The sequence below is a fragment of the Globicephala melas genome, chromosome 3 (genome assembly GCF_963455315.2).
Source record: "Globicephala melas chromosome 3, mGloMel1.2, whole genome shotgun sequence".
NCBI lineage: Eukaryota > Metazoa > Chordata > Mammalia > Artiodactyla > Delphinidae > Globicephala > Globicephala melas.
In genome coordinates, this window is record NC_083316.1 from 3,924,176 (window position 1) to 3,944,194 (window position 20,019).

At 40.7% G+C, this 20,019-nt stretch overlaps 1 protein-coding gene across 1 annotated transcript in view; it reads left to right on the plus strand.

Annotated features, from left to right (window-relative positions):
- The window catches only part of ADAMTS16 (ADAM metallopeptidase with thrombospondin type 1 motif 16), a 155,237-nt gene that overhangs the window by 24,855 nt on the left and 110,363 nt on the right, over positions 1 to 20,019 (plus strand). Inside the window, exons 4-6 of the mRNA XM_060295642.1 lie at positions 14,314 to 14,596; positions 18,099 to 18,298; positions 19,779 to 19,862. Coding sequence (XP_060151625.1) covers positions 14,314 to 14,596; positions 18,099 to 18,298; positions 19,779 to 19,862 — 567 coding nt within the window. The remainder of the gene's footprint in view (positions 1 to 14,313; positions 14,597 to 18,098; positions 18,299 to 19,778; positions 19,863 to 20,019) is intronic.

The window sequence follows — 20,019 nt, forward strand, 5'->3', positions numbered from 1 at the left end:
CCCGTGCACAGCAACAAAGACTCAATGCAGCCAGAGATAAATAAATAAATAAATAAATTTATTTTAAAAAAAAAGAATCTGAAAAAGAGTGGATATATGTATATGTATAACTGATTCACTTTGTTGTACACCTGAAACTAACACAACATTGTAAATTAACTATACTCCAATAAAAACTAAATTTAAAAAACACCAGTTTTTTTAATAAACAAGACTAAATTATGATGTATAGGCATGCACACTTGAATATTCAAAGTACAAGAAATTTTAAAAACTAGTTACTGTAAAAATAGTAATAGTGGTTACTTCTATGGGGTCACTGGGGGTTCAGATTGAAACTGGGCACACAGGGGCTTGTGAGATGTATGGAAAAGTTCTATTTCTTTGCCTGAGTGATAGTTGCTTTACCTTATAACTCATTATAAATGTATAATTTGTATGGGTTTTCTTTTCTATATTTGTGTATTATTTTACAATAAAATTTAAAAAGTATCAAAAAAATTAATAAAAAATGTACAAAAAATTCCCAGATAGGTGAAAATCCAGCTAAGCCATGATACCCCTCTGCTGGGTTCTTACAGAAGGGACTCTGGAAAGACTTGAATCACAGTCAACAAATATTTATTGAACACAAACAATTATGGGAGAGATAATGTAGGTGAGCCTCATCTATTTGGGGGGCTCTTTGGAGGTTGAGAGAATTGAAATGGTAAGGCGTGGAGGAGGCTAAATCATCAGTAATGTCCAGTTAATGCAGAACAGTGTATCTGTATGATCTAGAATAGCTGTCTGCCACGCTTAGGACCACAGGCTTAGTCTGTGTTGCTGGGCTGCTTTCATGGCCCTAGGAAAGGAGGATGGAGCTGATTCCAAGCTAATTTGGACTTGCTTTCTCTGAGCCATCATGGGAATTGAATCCTTTTCTCACTGGTTGGCAAAGGTAACCTGCCATATGGTGGTTTAGAGAAACCAGCTGTGAATCACAGGAAGGAATCAGCCTTGGCCTGGTTTCTTTTCTTTATTTGTTGTTTGTCTTGTTTTGGTTTATTTGTCCCTCTGGAAGTGATGGATCTGCCCATTTTCTGTAGTGAGCTGTCTCCTTGAGAGGATGCTATTTGGAAGACCCCTAGATTTGTATGGACTAATTTTGCCATAGTGTTTTCAATGCTCTATTTCTACCAAAAAAAAAAACAAAAAGAGGTGGTATTTGCCTAATATGTGCTTGATAACAGCTTATTAAGAAGGCATTCTATTTTGTTTTTACAAATCATGGTGCTGTTATTATTTGTTTCCAATCTACTCTTTAATGTAGGAGTATGTAGCACATATTTGTTCAATTCTATTATTCTTATGTGACCACTTAAAGTTTCTATTTGTATTTAAAATTCAAAACAGTGAAACAGAGTACAAACCACAAGGTGTAATATATTCGTTTGGTTAAGAGCAAATTCTATTTCATAGATAAAATGTTTTTACTAAATTTGAATACTTTAAAATTGAAATGTATTTCTATTTTTAATGACTAACTGTTTTAAAACTAAAGAAGAAATCAAGAATTTTTTTTTTTTTTTAAAAAGAAGGCATTCTAAAATAGACCATTTTGAATATGCATTGCCACATTATAATGATCGTGCAATTTGAGCTAACAGTCTGGAAACAGGATTAGTCGTAACTTCTATAACCCCCTCGGGATTCTGACATGTGTATGAGAGTATATGCAGTCATATATATAACTAAGGCTGGAATTTGTGAATGGTCAAATTTGGTATCCATAGGGACAGATGTTTAAAGGAACTGCCTGGAAGGTTACATGTGTAACAGAAGTTGTGTCAAACACACAATGTTGGTACAAATGACCATTCCCCAGACCCCACGTTACAAAAGCCATTATGAGGCCATATTGATACTGGTGTCTGATGTCCACTTGCTTGAAAACAAGGAAACTTAGTTATAACAAACCTCACCCAAAGTTGAATTGTGTCTTAGCAAGCCATTCAATAAACGGTAAACATCTGACAAAACTGTATAACCCCACAGGGATCTTGCCTGTCCCATTCCCTGAGTGCAGGGCTGGAAAGGGAAAGACGCCAGGTGAGCCCGGGGCCTTGGAGACACAGATGCTGGGTGTGTCTCCGTGTCAGGTCTGTGAATCTTATTAAACATGCACGTTGTCACAACCCCACCCAGACCCGCTGACTGAGCACTTCAGGATGGAGGAGGAGAGCATGGGTTTTCATGGACAGAAAGTTTTGAGAGTCATGGCTGGATATGCAGACTCCATAAGCAACACCCTCAACCTACCAGTCCCTCTTCAGGGAAAGTCCATGAAGTTCCTATCGTGTATCTGCAGCAGGGAACCTGCAGATGAAAAGCTTGTGCCTCTCCCCGTGCTTTGCCTGGTCCAGGGGTAGTGGGGAGGAGACAGGTGAAGAACTGAATTCAGATGCTCATCACTTTTAGCAACAGCATTAGTGAAAGTGGTTAAATGAAACGGGACAGATGCTTTGCATTCAGCTTTGCGATGCCCCACATGGATCTCTGGGAAAGCAGCTCCAGCACTGGCCCCTAAGCTGCCTGCAGTCTCTAGTTTTCATTGCCTGCCTCTGTGTTCTCTTATGAGTAATCTGACCCCTTAGAGGGCCCTGGAGTCCGGGCTATGCTTGTTCTTAGGCTGGTTGTTGCCAAGGGCACGTCTCTGAATGACTTCACCCCACTGTGCCCCCAGGAAGCCCCAAGGTGTGGAGGGAATGTCCAGCTGGGAGCCCAGCAGTCCTGGCTGCCACCCTTGTTCAGGTCACACTCCTGAAGCCTCAGGTTTGTTTAATTTTCTAAATACTTTACTGATGTATAATTCACATAAGAAAACCTCACTGCTTCAAGTGAACAATTCAGTGATATTTTAGTTAACATACGGCACTGTGCAACCATCTCCACGATCCAGTTTTAGACCATTTCCATCACCCCAGAGAGAACGCTTGTGCCAGCAGTCACTCCCTGTTCCCACCCCAGCCTGGCAACAACTGCTCTGCTTCCTGCCTCTGTAGCTTAGCCTTCTCTGGACATTTCAGAGAAATGGAATCATACGAAATGATATGGCTTCCTTCACTCCACATACTGTTTTTGGATCCATCCATGTTTATCCATACTGCATCCCTTTTAACGGCACAATGGTGTTCCATTGTAAGGATGTACCACATTTTGTTTATCCATTCACTCACTGATGGACGTTTGGGTTATGAGGGCCTCAGTTTCTTTATCTACAGAAATGTAGCTGCTGGTCCCTACCTTGCAATTCTGTTCTGAGGATTATTGGTAATCAGATGGTAGCCAGTCCCTGGAACAGAGGCAGGGGCATGATAGGCAATCAGTAAATGAATGTCATCAATATTAATATGATTAACAGAAATAGGGTGGCACGTTCCTAGAACCCGGAGCTTAAAGGACACTGTTGTGAGAGACTAGATATCAACACCAAAACCAGTGAGGAAGAGAAATATCCCCAGTGGCACAATTAAATAGCAAAAACAGCTGATTCATGAGCTAAGTGTGAACTTGATGAGCTCGTAACAGAATTCACCTAGAGCCAGCAGCTTGCCGACGCCGGAGGGACGGGTGCCTGAATCACCCACTGGGATGGATTGAGTGTGTGTGGAAAAACTTGCATGACTTCAGGAATGGCTAGTAGATGCAAATGATAGCACCCCGGGGACCCATGGCCTCTGATGAGAAACACGTGTGCCCGCCCCGCCTCGTGACGCTGGCCGACTTCTCTGCCCTGACCATGCAGCAATGGCTGTCCAGCTCTGCTGTGACCCTCCCGAGCTGTCGTTGGCCTTTTGGTCTTGGTTTCCCAACCTGCACAAAGTCCTGCACACACTTTACTTCCTCTCTCTGCAGATTTCCTTGTGCAGCCCTCAATCTCCAAAATATCTACTGGGATCTTGATTGACATCATTAAAATATCTTTTTTTTTGCCACCTTTGAAGTGTATATATTTAATCTGCACCAGGTGACCTAGGAAACAGTGGTAGATTTCTTCCTCTATTTACAGAGACAGAAGCTAGGTCTCAGGACACATGCACACGCGCACACACACATGCACTCACCCTCTGAAGAGAGGCAGAGTCAGGCCTTTAACCAGAGCTTTGGCCTCAGGAGCCACCACTGGCCATTGCATCGCTGCAGCACGTGTCACAAGGCTGGGTTTAACACCTGCTCTGCCCTTAAGAGCAACACAATGGCAAGCAAGTCCCCACACCTCACCCTGTCACTCCAAACGGAAAGGTAAAGGAGGAGCCAGGCCAGTGGAGGGCTGGGGGAGGTGTGCACAGGAAGCAGGACTAGTGGGCGCCAAGAGAGACCAAAGAGAGCCTGGGTGTTCCCGAGGCTGGAGGGTAGCTGGTGCAGCAGAGGCATCCTGAGCCCCCCGGGGGGTGGCAGGAGCACAGCCCGGAAGGAAACTGAGGCAGGTCAGAGGGTAAGGCTCCAGGAATTGTGCTCTCAAATCAAGGGAGGCAATTGCAGGGTTGTAAGTAGTTAGTGATCTGATTTATGCTTCTTTTTTCCTCCAAAAAAGTAGAGAAAACATTAGAAGGAGGGCAAGAGTGGAAGGGGCAGAGAGTAAGCATAGCCTTCTGGGGGAGAAGGTGGAGGCGGGATGCAAGGATGAGCCCAGAAGCTTCACGTGTCCCCTCTACCAGATGGGCTGGAAGAGATTTCCCAGAGCCTTTGCCCAATTTGAGCAAGGCCCTGCTGAATCAGTATTAATATTATTAGTAGGTGAATCTATCACAAACGGATATTTTGCAGAGAACGTGAGCTGATGCCGTGTAGGGCCACAGGGCCACTGCCGTGGCTGTTCCCTCTGCCTAGCCCACAGCCTTCCCTCTGGAATCCGCACAGCCAAATCCTCACCCATTTAGGGCTTTACTGAAATGCCACCTTCTCAATGAGGCCTAACTGGTTCCCTATCTAAAATTGAAACCCCCTTTCCTACTCTCCCGGCGTCTTCATTCTGAGTTGTTTTTTTAATATAATTTATTTTTAGGGCATTTTTAGCAAAACACAGCAGAACTGGGTGCAGAAGTTTCCCATCTAGACCCTGCCCCCCCCAGAGGCACAGCCTTCTGCCACCAGACGGCACATATGTTACAACTGATGGACCTACACTGATACACCATAATCACCCAAAGCCCGTAGTTAGGGTTCACTCTTGGTGTTGTACACTCTATGGTTTTGAACAAATGTATAATGACATGTATTCATCATTATAATACCATGTAAAATAGCTTCACCACCTTAAAAATCCTCTGTGCTCTGCCTATTCACACCTTCTGCCCCCCTATCCCCCAGTAACCACTGTTTTGTTTTGTGGTTTCTTTTACTTTTCTCCATAGTTTTGCCTTTTCCAGAATGTCATATTGTTCGCATCGTACCGTATGTAGCCTTTTCAGATTGGCATCTTTTACTTATTAATATGCATTTAAGCTTCCTCCCTGTCTTTCCATGGCTTGGTAGCTCAGTTAGTGCTGAGTAATATTCCATTGCCCGGATGCACCACAGTATTTATCCATTTACCTTCTGAAGGACATCATGGTTGCATCCAAGTTTTAGCAACTATGAAGTTGCTATAAACATCCTTGTGCAGGTTTTGATGTGGATATAAAGTTTTCAAATCTTTTGAATAAATACCAAAGAGTACAATTGCTGGATCTTATAGTGAAGTTTGTTTAGTTTTATGATAAACCTCCAAAATGTTTTCAGAAGTGGCTGCACCATTCTGGATTCCCACCAGCAATGAGTGAAAATTCCTGTTGCTCCACATCCTCACCAGTATTTCATATTGTTGGTCTGGTAATTCTACTAGGTTTATAGTGGTATCTCATTGTTTTAACATATGATGACATATGATGTGGAACATCTTTTCATATGCTTATTTACCATCAGTATATCTTCTTTGATGAGAGACTGTTAATGACTTTGGCTTATTTTTCAACTGAGTTGTTTTCTTATTGCTGAGTTTTAAGAGTTCTTTGTGCATTTTGGATAACAGTTCTTTATCAGGTGTGTCTTTTGCAAATTTTTTTTTTCCCCAGTCTGTGGCTTGTCTTCTCATTCTCTTGCCAGTGTCTTTCACAGAGCAGAAATTTTAAGTTTCAGTGAAGTCCAGCTTATCAATTCCTTCTTTCATGGATCCTCTGGTGTTGTCTCCAAAAAGTCATTGCCAAACACAAGGTCATCTAGAGTTTCTCCTGTGTTATCTTCTAGGAGGTTATAGTTTGGCATTTTACATTTAGTTCTGTGATCCATTTTGAGTTAAATTTATGTGAAGCATGTAATGTCTGTGCCTAGATTTCATTTTTTCACATGTGGATGCCCAGTTGTTCCAGCACCATTTGTTGGAAAGACTATCTTTGCTCCATTGTCTTGCCTTTACTCCTTTGCCAAAGATCAGTTGACTGTATTTGTGTCTGTATCTCTTTCTGGACTGTCTATTCTCTTTGTCTATTTGTTCTCCAGAACCACACTGTCTTGGTTACTGCAGATTTATAGCGAGTCAGGAAGTTTGGTAGTGTCAGTCCTAAGATTTTGTTCTTTTCTCTCAATATCGAGTTGGTTATTCTGGGGCATTTGCCTCTCCCTATAAACTTTATAACCAGTTTGTTGATATTCACAAAATAATTTGCTAGAATTTTGATTGGGATTGCATTGAATCTATAGATCGAGTTGGAAAGAACTGACACATTGAATTTTAACTTTTTATGATTTACATATTATTACATCAATTGTTTACTACCTGTCCTCCACCCCCCAACTCCACGATGGAATTTAAGCTTCACAAGGGAAGCTGTGTTGTCCATTGTTGTATCTGGATTGACAAGAAGAGCACCCAGCTCATAATAGGCAGTTAATGAATATTCACTGAATGCATAAATGAATGAACGAACATGCTACACATTCCCTGGATGAGAGGAACTGTGAATTTCCTCCACTATGGGATCAAATTCATGTCTAAATGTTACACAGCTCTGTAAATGAATCTATTGAATATCAGAGCGTTTAATCCATGGTGTTCTGATTATATTAGGTAGCAGCAATATCGTCAATGCCTTGACTAGGTGACTGTTTGCTTAAACATTTCTCTTTGTGTCTTGAGAATGTGCAGAGAAATATAGGATCTGAGAATTTAAGTTCGAGCCGTTCCTAGTTCAGATAGTTTTGTGTCAACCAAAGGCAATCTTACTAAGCAATCAGTCTAGGACAACATGCTCTGATTATTTAGCTGGCGCAGTTTTATCAACACGCTAGTGGATGTGATTTATAAGAATGTTCGTAGGTGACATATACTATTTATTATGGACAAATACCACAGCCATGTATTTAGCAAACTAGTCTTAAGAGGTAAGCTCCCAAATATTTGTTAATTACCAGTTGTTCTAGAGCACTGTTCTTCCATAAAACTTTGTGCCGTAATAGAAATATCTGTGCTGTCCAGTACGGGAGCAACTAGTCATGTGTGGCTATTGAGCAATGTCAAGACTAAATTTTTAACTTTATTTGATACTAATTTAAACTTGAATCCCTGTGTGTGACTACTGAGCAGTTGGAGGACTGCATTCTTAATTTTCTTCAGTGTTAATTAAAATTAGTGGCCACCATTTTGAACAGCACACATCTAGAAGTTTTCCTCTAACAGAGATTTAAATCCTTGCCATAGATTGACCTGAAAGATGTCATAACATTGAAAAGCTCAAAAAAAATTACTAATGAAAAATAAGAATACACACTGCAATGATACTTAAGCTCCAAGAGAAATTTGATCTCCCTTTATAAATAACAGCCATGTCCCATTAGGTTATCTATGTTCTTGACTTTTTTCACATTCATTGTTTTTTCATGAGGTATTCCCATTTCAATCCAAAAACCAGATCTTGGCTTTATTAGAATTTTCAGCTTAATAAGCACATTCTTTTACTATTTACTGATTCATTTATTCTGAATTTATTTTTTAATAAGTCCTTTCTGGTTTCTAGGTGGTCATTCATTGCATTTTTAAAAACCTTTTGGGTTAATAGTTGGTTGGTTTGTTTTCTTTATTTTTTTTAAATTTCTCTAAGTGCAGTATGAGTACATCTCACCATTTTTAAAGAACCAGCTTTTGGTTTCTTTGTTTTTCCTCTATCAATTTCCTATTTTCTATTTTATTGATTTATACTCTAATTCTTATTATTTCTTTTCTTCTGCTTACATTACACTTAATTCAACCTTCCTTTTCTAGTTTCCTATGTTGGAAACTTAGATTATTGATTTTAGATCTGTCTTCTTTTCTAATATCTGCATTCAGTATTATAAATTACCCTCTTAGCATTCATTGCATCCTACAAATTTTGATAAGTTGTGTTTTCATTTTAATTTAGTCCAACATATCTTAAAATTTCTCTTGAATTTCTTGTTGACCCATGTGTTATTCAGAAGTGTGTGGTCTAATCTCTACTTATTTGGGGATTTTCCAGTTATCGTGTTTGTTATTGATTTCTAATGTAACTCTGTTGTAATCTGAGAGCAGACATTGTATAATTTCTATTCTTTCAAACTTGTTAAAGTGTGTTTTATGGCCCAGAATGTGGTCTGTCTGGATGAATGCCCTAAGCAAGCTTGAGAAAAAAGTGTATTCTGCTACTGTTGGATGAAGTAATATACAGATGTCAATTATATCCAGTTGACAGACGGCATTGTTGAGGTCCTTAATGATTTTCTGCCTACTGAATCTGTCCATTTCTGTGAGAGGAGTGATGAAGTCTCCAACTACGATAGTGGATTCATCTGTTTCTCCTTTCAGTTCTATCAGACTTCACTTCATGTAGTTTGGCACTCTGTTGTTAAGGTACATACGTGTTAAGAATTGTTGTGTCTTCTTAGAGCACTGACTCCTTTTATCGTTATTTAATGCTCCTCAATCCCTGATAACCTTCCTTACTTTGACGTCTGCTCTATCTGAAATTAATATAGCTACTTTTGCTTTCTTTTGATTAGTGTTTTCATAGTATAGTTTTGCACCCATTTACTTTTAATTTATGTGTGTCTTTATATTTAAAGTGGGTTTCTTGTAGACAGTGTATAGTTGGGTCATGTTTTCTGATCTATTACAATCTCTTTTAATTGGTGCATTGGACCACTGACATTCAAAGTTGATGTAATTGAATTAACATCTACTATATGTGTTACTGTATTTTATTTGTTGCCCTTGTTTGTTATTCCTGTTTTGGCCTTCTACTCTTTTTCTGCCTTTTGTTGTTTGAATTTAGCATTTTATATTGTTGTATTTTCTGTCCTACTTTAGAATATCAGTTCTACTTCTTCTTTTCTTTTTTTCGCCCAAGAGTTTGCAATATACATTTACAACTAGTTCAAGTTCACTCTCAGCCCCCACCAGTATTGCAGTTATTTTCCAGGTGCACATGGTGGTAGAGAAACAACATGGTGTGCTGACAACAGTGTGTAAATCTGAGTAATTCTGAATTTTAATCTTAGCTACCCCACTTCCTAGCTCTACAATGTTGGGAAAATGTATGCATTTAATGTCCCATTCCTTTAAATGGGAACATTAATTCTCACTTCATATGTTTGTTATTAGAATAATAAATAGAGCAAAACACCTAGCATATTACCTGCCACATAGATGGTGCCCAAGACAAAGTAACCATAAAAGTTCTATAAAAGTTGCATCTGTCTTGTGTTTTGGAAACATCACTAAGGAGACTGGAATGAGTAGAATATTCCCAGTACAAATCACACTTTTGGAGAAATGACAAAGAAGTACAGTAAAAATGAAATGAATTAAGAATTGAAATGCCTGTTTCTACTAATGAGCTGGATCACTTTTTCACAGTGTTGATTGACACTCATGGTGTCACCTGAGACAAGCTTGCAACCAGTTCAGTGAGGAATCCCTTACGCAGCAGGAAGGAATCTGATACACTGCCCAACCAGGCTCATCTCTTCCTAATTTACATTTTATTTTTTGATTCATGCAACTTTTATAGACAGCCTTTCTAAATAGATATACATTAATAAAGATTTATCAGCATTTAAGTGTGAATAGCAACAAATATAATACAGTAAACATCCTACCTTCAAGCTTCAACACTTTCTTACATTGCTCAGAGCCAGCATGTTTTGTTTTCTTTTATTTTTTATTGAAGTATAGTTGCTGTCCAATATTATATGTTACAAGTGTATGGTATAGTGATTCACAATTTTTAAAAGTTATACTTCATTTATAGTTATAGAATATTGGATATATTCCCCATGTTGTACAATATATCCTTGTAGCTTATTTTATACCTAACATCATAGTTTGTACCTCTTAATCCCCTAGCCCTTGATTGCTCCTCCCCCCTTTCCTCTCCCCACTGGTAAATACTACGCTGTTCTCTGTATCTGTGAGTCTGAGAAACAGCACTTTCTCATCACTGACAGGACACCCACTCTTTCTCTCTTTATAAATGCAGTACCAGTGTCGAGTTTCCCAATGTCAAATGATTTACAGAACTGGCGACGAGAGATGCAGGTGTCTGGAGAGCTCCCCTGCAATGCCTGGGAGAAGCTGACCTTTTCTGAAGCCGGTTAATAATCCACCCAGCTTACCTCCCAGTGGTTACTGTGGGCAGGTGTACACCAGACATTTTATGAGCTACTAAGTAAATATTCTTGATTCAGTAAAGAAAAGCACTGATAAAAAGAAAACATTAATCTGCCACAATTTACCTAATCATTTAAATAAGCTTGCAAACTAATAATACAGCAAGATTTATTGCAAGATTAATGCAGCAAGAAAAAAGGAGTAACTTTTTTCTTGTACTTTTCAGTATGTATTGATTATAGAGGAATATCAAAATATCAGTCTTATCAGTTATTGCGTCGTTCTATGTAGTTAGTGAAATAGGGGATTATTTAAATACAGAATACTGTAGCTCAGACTAAATTATAAATGAAACAAGCATAAACACTTGACTACTGTGTTAGTGAAAATTCAGAAGTCCTCCAGAGGCAGCTCTCTCTTGCCTGCGGATCTGGTCCTCTGGGCCACCCAGGATGTAGCCTTAAACCCAGGGGAAAGCAGGAGGTGGTTTTGAATCTGGAACAGCTGTCATAGAACACAAGTGTTTTAGGGGAGGAAGCCAGAAAGCCTGAGGCAGCAGGCCAGAAGCAAAGATGTGTTTGGGGTGATGGTGTTGGGATACACCCACACAGGGTCTTCAGAGGGATCTCGTACTGTAGAGTGAAAAATCCCCCAGAAACACCTTGCATTACAGAAGGGAATCAGACATCATCAGGGTGAAGTACGATATTTTACACTCTTTGTTTCATTAATGCAGCAAATATTTTTGCTTAGGCCATGTATTTTGGAGGCCATGTATTTTAAATATATATTATTTGTTAAATCTTACAATCTCGTGGCAAGTAGCTGCCTTTGTATCCACTCCCTAGAGGACAAAACAGCACAGAGGGGATGAGTAAATCATCCGAAGTCACAGAGATCATATTCAAAAAGGATAATAAATGCTGGGTGTCTGACTCATCAGTCTGTTCTCTGCGAGTCCCCCCAGTTTTGCATCAGAGATGCTGAACATTATCTACTCTAGAGTACCCACAGGAGCTTATCATCTTTTCAGGGTGATTTGAAAAGCAAGGGATTGTTTGCATGTCAGAAAAGATTTTTTTAAAAGCAAAAAATTACTAGTTTATTTTTTTCAGTTTAACATTTCAACTAGTTACCTTAAGTAGTGTACAAAACCTCTCTGGGGAGTGTTGTCACACAAGGTTGGACATATTCATGATTGCTCATGTGACTCCTGAGTTAGTTTAATTGCCAAAGGGATGAAACTAGCTTTAGCTGTTATTTAATTCCATACTAGGCTCTTCCTTGATAGAAGTGAAGACTTTAAAATATTGACTATCCTAGTTTAGTTGGTAGAGTTCTAGGGCAAAAAGATTCCCAGGGCATCCATGGAGCTCACCAATGAGAGCCCCTCACCTCCTCCACCTCAATCCAGAGCATAAATTCCAAGTATTTCACCTTTCCACTGCTAGCTGGCATTTGGGCCCCGGGAGGTCTACACCCCATGGGGCTGATGGCTTCATTGATAGTTTACCAAGTTTACCTTCTCTTACCTCTTTCCCACCAGCGGAACACCATGGTCAATGCTTAATCTCTGAATGTACGAAAAGCCCAGTTGCCCCTCTCTTTTCTATCTCCACCCCCAACCCTCCTGTCCCTGAGAGGTGTATTTGGCCCTTTCCCAAGATCTCAGAAGTGCTTCTCCATGTCTGTCATCCTGCACTGTACAAATATTCAGACCCATGCAGGACAACTCAGTCCACCACATAACTTTATTTGGTGTGCAGTGATGGGCCCTAAGCCCCCCCAGATAAGAATCAGACTCAGGCATCTAAATCAGAGGCACTCTTAGAACAGGCAACCAAGCATCAGTGTCTTTGAATACCCAATAAGGGTCTAATCAGTGTCCTAAATTATCAAAATAACTTGCAAAAAATCAGTACACATATAAATACTGTACTGGAGAGTTCTAAAGTATAGCTGGATAATTCTGTAGGAGTAATTCTTTGTATTATAAAATTATAAAGGTATTTTAAAACATTTAGAAGGATTTAAAAAATTAATCTGTAATCCCATGATCCAGCAATGCCATTGACATTTTTTTTAAAGAAAGGATGCACACAGAGTTTAAAAACTTGAGTAGTGCCTAAGGATGTAAAAATGGTAGTGGAATCCCCCTCTTGTATCCCTCTTCCTCGATTTTCTCTCCCTGAACATAACCAGCATCAAAAATTTCTCATCAGTCCTTCTAGGAAAATTCTTTAAGTGTAGATGTACACTTTTAAAAATGAACACATTTGGAATCCCACTATATACTTTATTATACACTTTTTAAAAATAACAACTTCTGGGACCCCTACAGTATAAGCCTTAAACTTACAGGTTTTTAATTTATTCTGATTTTGTTCCAATCCTTATACTTTGCTTCCCAGGTGACCTTGAAAATGTTGTTTTATCAGCCTGATTCTCTATTTCCTCATCCATAAAAGGAGGAGCATAATGATACCGACCTCACAGAATTGCTGTGAGTGATAAATAAGGTGTAATATAGAAAATGTTGGCCATAGTCTTAGGAGCTCACACACACACACACACACACACACAATGTTTAGTTAAGATTATTATCAGGACATAATTAGCTGGCCTTTTTAAATCATTATGTTCTTGCCAAATATGTAAATGTACTTTTAAAGATTACCTTGAATTAGTTGGTAAACATTTAAATTATTTCTTGTTTTAATTATTTTTTCATTTTGTTTGTATTTTTTATGCTATTACAAACAAGGATTCAATTATACATTCACAAATACTTATCAATATCGGGGACGTGCCTACAAGAAGTATTTGGCAAGAATTCCAAAAGGTTAAAGCAGAAACTAACACACCATTGTAAAGCAATTATACTCCAATAAAGATGTTAAAAAAAAAGAATTCCAAAAGGGTAAAATCCTAGAATTGAATTATACATTTTCAATGCTGATAGATGTGGCAGGTCTGGCCCCAGTCTACCCTTTCCCAGTGTCATTGCCTGTTTGTTCCCATTTCTCCTAACAGTTATCAAGTTTGAAAAATACTTGTCACTCTAAAAGGCAAGTCTCTCAATTTTCTCTCCTTCAAGATATTTTTGTCATTGTTTGTGCTTTCATTGTCTGTTATGCTGTACAGACATTTTTTGTGTTTTCATAATCAGTTCTTTCCTATTTCCCAAATACTTTGCTTAGAAAGACCTCCCTGATTCCCTAAGAAATTCCTTGTGCTTTCTTCTGGATTAATTTTGTCAACTTACACTTTTATAGAAAGTGTCACATTTTATTGAAGTCTGAATAGAATTTTGCTACTTACTATATTAGGATTATAATTTTATGTCTTTATTTGGGAACTCCCCTCACCACCTCCACCCATATTAATATCTAGGGTTGTGTGCTTTCTCCTCCAATTTTTGCTTTGAAGGACCTGACCTTAATATGTTGTGCACTCTCTTTGCTCCTGGAGTTGAGTCAGGACACCTCCACACCAGTGTCTCTACCAGGGTGCAGGTGGGGAAAGGGCTCAAGAGTGGGGCTGTCCCATCCCTAATTCTCAGCCCCCTGTGCGACCCCTTTCAACGTGTGCTCTCAGTGGCGGAAACAGCACGTTTGTGAGCAGATAACAAAACAGTGATGTGCATTTCTTTCTCCCTCTCTATTTTGCAGTCAGGCATGATAAGAACCCAGGAAGCGGACTACTTCTTGAAGCCCCTCCCTTCACACCTGGCAGGGGGCCCCAAGGACTCTGCGGGGGGTGGGCCTCCCTCCCACATCCTGTACAAAAGGTCCACTGAGCCTCGGGATCCGGGGTCCCACCAGGTCGCGATGATGGAGAGAAATTGGCGGCTGGAAAACCGCCACCTCTTCCACCACGGAGATCAACCCCCGCGCGGCGGCTCCAGTCTCAGGCACCCACAGAAGCTGCATTTCTGCGGAAGACGCAAGAAATGTATGTAAGGGCGATTCCTTTTAGTATTTAGCGATTTGGACATTTCTGTAAGCCGACGGAGTATTTTTAATTTTCTTCAAAGTAGTCTGCCCTAGAGGTGAAATTTGTTGACTGCCTTTGCTAAACTTAAGTGATGATTCCAAAGCAAACCCACCAACTGTATGTTCAGTTTAAAACATCTCTCCCTCATAGATGGATAGATAATGGTAGATGTTTTTCTGTGTTTGTTTGTTTTGTTTGTTTGTTTGTTTGTTTTTAAAGAGCTGTTCCCTGGGCTTTATCGAAGTTCTTTTTGTTTGTGTCATGGACATTTAAAAATAGATGTGATATTTACATTTTATGTAGGAACATCTCACAAACTCAGGAACAGGAGTTCAGTGTTTTCTGGACTTTTCCTCACTTCCTTCGGCTTTCCCCTCAAGCATTGCTTTATTTAGCAAACCTTCCCCAAGGAGCCTCTGGAAAGCCCATCCTTCTCTGCAGCTTGGTTTCGTTGGCTGCTAGACCCAGCACCCTCAAATAGAGGTGGGCATGTGCAGGGTCTCCGTAAATACTGTGGAGAAGAGAGGATGACCCAGAATCACTTGGCATCTTTGATGAAAGAACAAGTACCGTTGACCTGTCAGCACCTGTGCGTCATCTGAACTCACATCTGAACTGTGTAAATTGTAACTAAGTCTCAGGCTACATTCAAATGGACTTAAAAAACTCAAGCCAAATTACTAAGAGTGAGTTCGGTCTTAGGGGAGGCACCGGGAAGAACAATGTTGAGCACAAGTAGAGGGAACGGGAGGCTGCGAAGGTCAGGGAAGACAGACTGAGCGGGTATTGGAACAGGGCACACTGACCAGACACAGCTTCCTGAGTCTGCGCAGACAGGGAGAAGCTGGCGGAGGTGGCTGGGGGCGGGGCCAGGCAGAGGCGGGGCGGGGCAGAGCGGGACCGAGGAGAGGGACTCAGGCACAGACAAGGTCAGAGCCAGGATGGTGCTCACAGGGCTCCTGGTGAGGGTGTAGTCAGAGTAGGACAGATTCTGTGAGTCGGGGACAGAAAGATGACCAAGCACCTGGATCCAGGCAGGAAAGATGGTCAGGGCTGTCTTCACCTCTTTGACAGGACACACCAGGGCCTGAAGCACATGTTGCAGTGTCTCTGATCAATCCAGCAGTGCTGACCATTCTGGAATGAATATGACCTTTTCATTCTTATCTGGAGGTGATCAGAGTCATTCAGGCCAGTAGCCCTAAGGCACAGTTGTGCACACAGGGCGGTACGATTACGCTGTTTGGTGGGGCTGTGTGTGCACGTGTGTGTGTGCATGTGTGCACATTTGTAGGTGTATTTGCTTCCACAGCCGTTTCAGAATCTCAGTAGATGGGGTTGGGTCGTGAGAGGCAGTTATTTGAAAAAGATACTAAACTGTACAATAAGGTTTGTGTTTGGAAAATGAAAAAAGAAGTAGCCACTGTTTTCATAATAAAACTAGAAAAAAAAAGTGCAACGAAACGCCACTTGCTGGTGGGCGGCGTCAGTGGTTGATCTGGTGCTGTTTGACTTGCCCCCGTTTCGGTCCCCTCCTGCTGGGTACATGGCAGCTCCTGAGGGACTGGGGGCCCTATCTAGCAGAACTGACACACAGCACCTCCAGGATCAGCATTTAATTCTCAGGACTCAGTTACTTGTGCAGGACAGTTCCATGTTGTCCATGAGGCTTGGGGCTTCCCTGGAGGAATCCTGGTCTTCTGTCTCAGTGGGGTTCACACTACAAAGATTCTTCCGTAGAGTTCAGAGAATGAGAGATTGTTCTGTGTGTTTAGGCATCTCTCTCTGGAAACGGGCAGACAAAAGCAGATTGATTTGCTTAAAATCAAAAGTGATTCTGAACCTCAGACTCATGAGTTAGCTTGCTACTTCCAGCTGCAGGCTTCACGGGTGGGTTTTGAGCTGGGACTCACGTGTTTGGGAAAATGCTGCAGGACCATATTGAGGGGGGAGTGACTTGTTTTGAGGGACTTGTCAGATCCCTGGCTAGTAAGATCACCCCCCCACCCCACCCCGGTGCTTCTGCCAATACTGGGGGCCTGGGAGGCTGCTATGCTCCTATACTGTGTCCATTTGCACCCTGTACCTATGGGAATTAAGACTAAGGTTCCTGGGACCACACTGCCAGATCTGAAATCCATTTCCAACACTTTCTAGTGAGGGATTGTGAGAAAGTTACGTTCATTCCCCATGCCTTCGTGGCCTCACTCCTACCCATGGCTGGTGTAGAGAATGAATGAGTTATACATAGACATCTCTTAGGGTGGGGATCACATCTGTGTAAATTGCATCAATGTCATCAATGCATGATGACTGCTTATTAACCTTTAGCCAGTGTAACAGTTATCCTCCGAAAGGTTCGTTTAGGTTTGGAAGTATTTTAGCAGAGAGATAAAATGCAACAGACATGGGAATCAGTCAAACAAAACAGCATCTTCTAGCAGTGTGTTCCATGAATAGAGCTGGCATAGCCTTTGAATTAGTACCACCTAAATATGGGGATATTTTGAAGCCTACTTTCACCTGAAACCATTCTAACCACATTTTCTCAGGCATCCACTAAACCTAGTGATTTTTAACATAATGTTAATTTATGGATTATTAATGCCAAAACTTTTTTTTTTTTTTTTTTTTTGTGGTACGCGGGCCTCTCACTGCTGTGGCCTCTCCCGTTGCGGAGCACAGGTTCCAGACACGCAGGCTCAGCGGCCATGGCTCACGGGCCCAGCCGCTCCGCGGCATGTGGGATCCTCCCGGACCGGGGCACGAACCTGTGTCCCCTGCATCGGCAGGTGGACTCTCAACTACTGCACCACCAGGGAAGCCCCAAAACTATTTTTAAATGGCTTACTCCAAGAGGACCGAGTACATTTTGTCTTTTCATTAAATTAGATAAATATTTGCAATACTTTCTAGGAAATTCAGTTCTGCAGTGAAGTGGATCTGTTTTGAGCAGTTTATAACCCATTGGAAATACTACAGACAAACCAGTTGTGTGTCTAGACATGGGAATCAACTTTAAAAACTTTTAGGTCATTAAAAGTCTTCAAATAAGAACACAGTATAAGACAGCACTCCTTTTTGTAATTATTAGTTTCATTGTTTTATCAATAACTCCTTTGCAGAGCCCTGTTGAACAGATCTTTATGTTCATAGTCTTTGAACATCATGCTTTTAGATAATAAGAGCTCAGAGCCAAAGTGATCTTCTTTTGCTTTAAATCAGGACAAATTTATACAAAAGTCAATATAACAATGAATTCCATGACATGTAGACTATGCACACTTTACTTAAATGTAGTGTTCCACCTTAACACATGTTTTGCATCACAGTTTTAAGGGTTTTATGATTCGTTTTATGAACATTCATTTTTAAAATCCATTTTCTTTAGCACGAGTTCCACCACTGGTTTTGTGTGACAACTTTACATTCATTTCCTCTCTGAACGCCCCCCCTGTAGACATGCCCAAGCCTCCCAAGGAAGACCTTTTCATCTTGCCTGATGAGTATAAGTCGTGCATAAGGCACAAGCGGTCCCTTCTGAAGTCTCATAGGAACGAAGAACTGAACGTGGAGACATTGGTGGTGGTTGACAAAAAGATGATGCAAAACCACGGTCATGAAAACATCACCACCTATGTACTGACAATACTCAATATGGTAGGAATGCCCTTCTTGTTGAAGTCATGTGTGTGATTCCACCTAATGGGGTGTGTGTGTGTGTGTGTGTGTGTGTGTGTGTGTGTGTATGTTTTGTGTCCTACTTTTATTTGTGGATTTATGTCTTGTACACAAGAAATATTTTATCTGTGATAACTCCTTCACTTTTACTATGCGCCAATAAGAAGATCCTTTTTCAATCCTTCGGAGAATAAAATTCAGAGGATGAATAATTTGACTTTCTCTGTAAGCCAGTAACATATTTCAAGTTTACTGATGTCTTCATTTATCAGAAGTCTATAAGAGGATGTGGAGACATCTGAGTGCAGTAAATCTGCCCATCAGCATTATATGTGAGATTTTAGATGACTGTATAGAAATACCCATCTTTTTAGGGATAGGAGTGTTCAAATATTGAATATGCATCTTTCTATCGACAAGAACAAGGAACAGTACTCCCTTTAGAAGGTTGCTGCAGAGAAGATGTGACTGTGGCAGCTTTAGTCATTAATGAAGAGTGGAGCAAGGTGTCTAAGCCCCATTCCACCCAAGTGAGACCTGCATAACAGAAGACAAAGTATGGGGTCATCAAAGTGTATTTTAACATAGTTGTGATGACAATGTTTGAAAATGTTTTATGTCCTACCTCTATAAACAGAGTACCCCTAAATGTATTTCAACTTCCCATGAAGTGGTGTGGTTTCTATTACTGTCCTCATTTTTGGTGGCCAGACCCTCGTGGTTTATGATCTCCCAGGGAACTGAGGGAGGAGGTGACACAGACTGCAGGTCTGTGACAGCCCCCACTGCAGGTCTCTGATGTGTGCAAGCATTGCCTCTGTTCTGCAGAGCTTTTCCAGCATTTCTACACCTCAGTGCCAAATTAGTTCCCTGCTGCTTCCCATGTCTGGTGACTTGCCCTCGCTCATCACCCCATATGCCACTCGGATCACTCATTTTTACACATGTGACCATCATCCCTAATGATGGTCACATCATCCTTCCCTGATCACCTTCTCTCCACATTGTTTTCCTTCTCTTTCTTGTATCTTCTTGGTCTTTTCCCAAGAACTTCTCTTATTCTTCTGGAATATTTTGCTAGGACAGCTTCAGGAGGGCACTGCTGTGTATCATCACTATGAGTTAAAAAATAAATTAAAAGAAACAAAAAGAAACCTCCTTATGTCTAATGAGGACACTTACCAACTAGGAGGCCTGATAAGAGGTGTTTGATAAGAGGAGGAACCTGCCTCCACAGACTTCATTATTTTACTTCCAGGCACCAAGAGTAAGGATCCAACAGTTGGTATCATTGGCTGTTAGATATTCCCATACCTGTGTGTCTAGCAATGTAAGAACCTTAACCTTGCTATGTCACTGGAGAACACAGGATTGGCCTTCAGCTGTGGACTCCAGGCTAAGGGCTGGGGGAAAAGGGTGCCGTGTATAGGGACTGATGTGGATTACCTGTCCTTTTCAGGTGTCTGCTTTATTCAAAGATGGAACAATAGGAGGAAACATCAACATTGCCATTGTAGGTCTGATTCTTCTGGAAGAAGAACAGGTATTCTTTGAAACCAGTAGTTTTTTTCCCCCAGAAAAATAAATTCAAAATAATGCTTTGTTTTCCTAAATATAATTGTTCTATGGATTCTTTACTTCTCTTTCTCTTGGGGACAAAAATGTTTTAATATTTTGTGTCTAATGCAATGAGTTTCTTG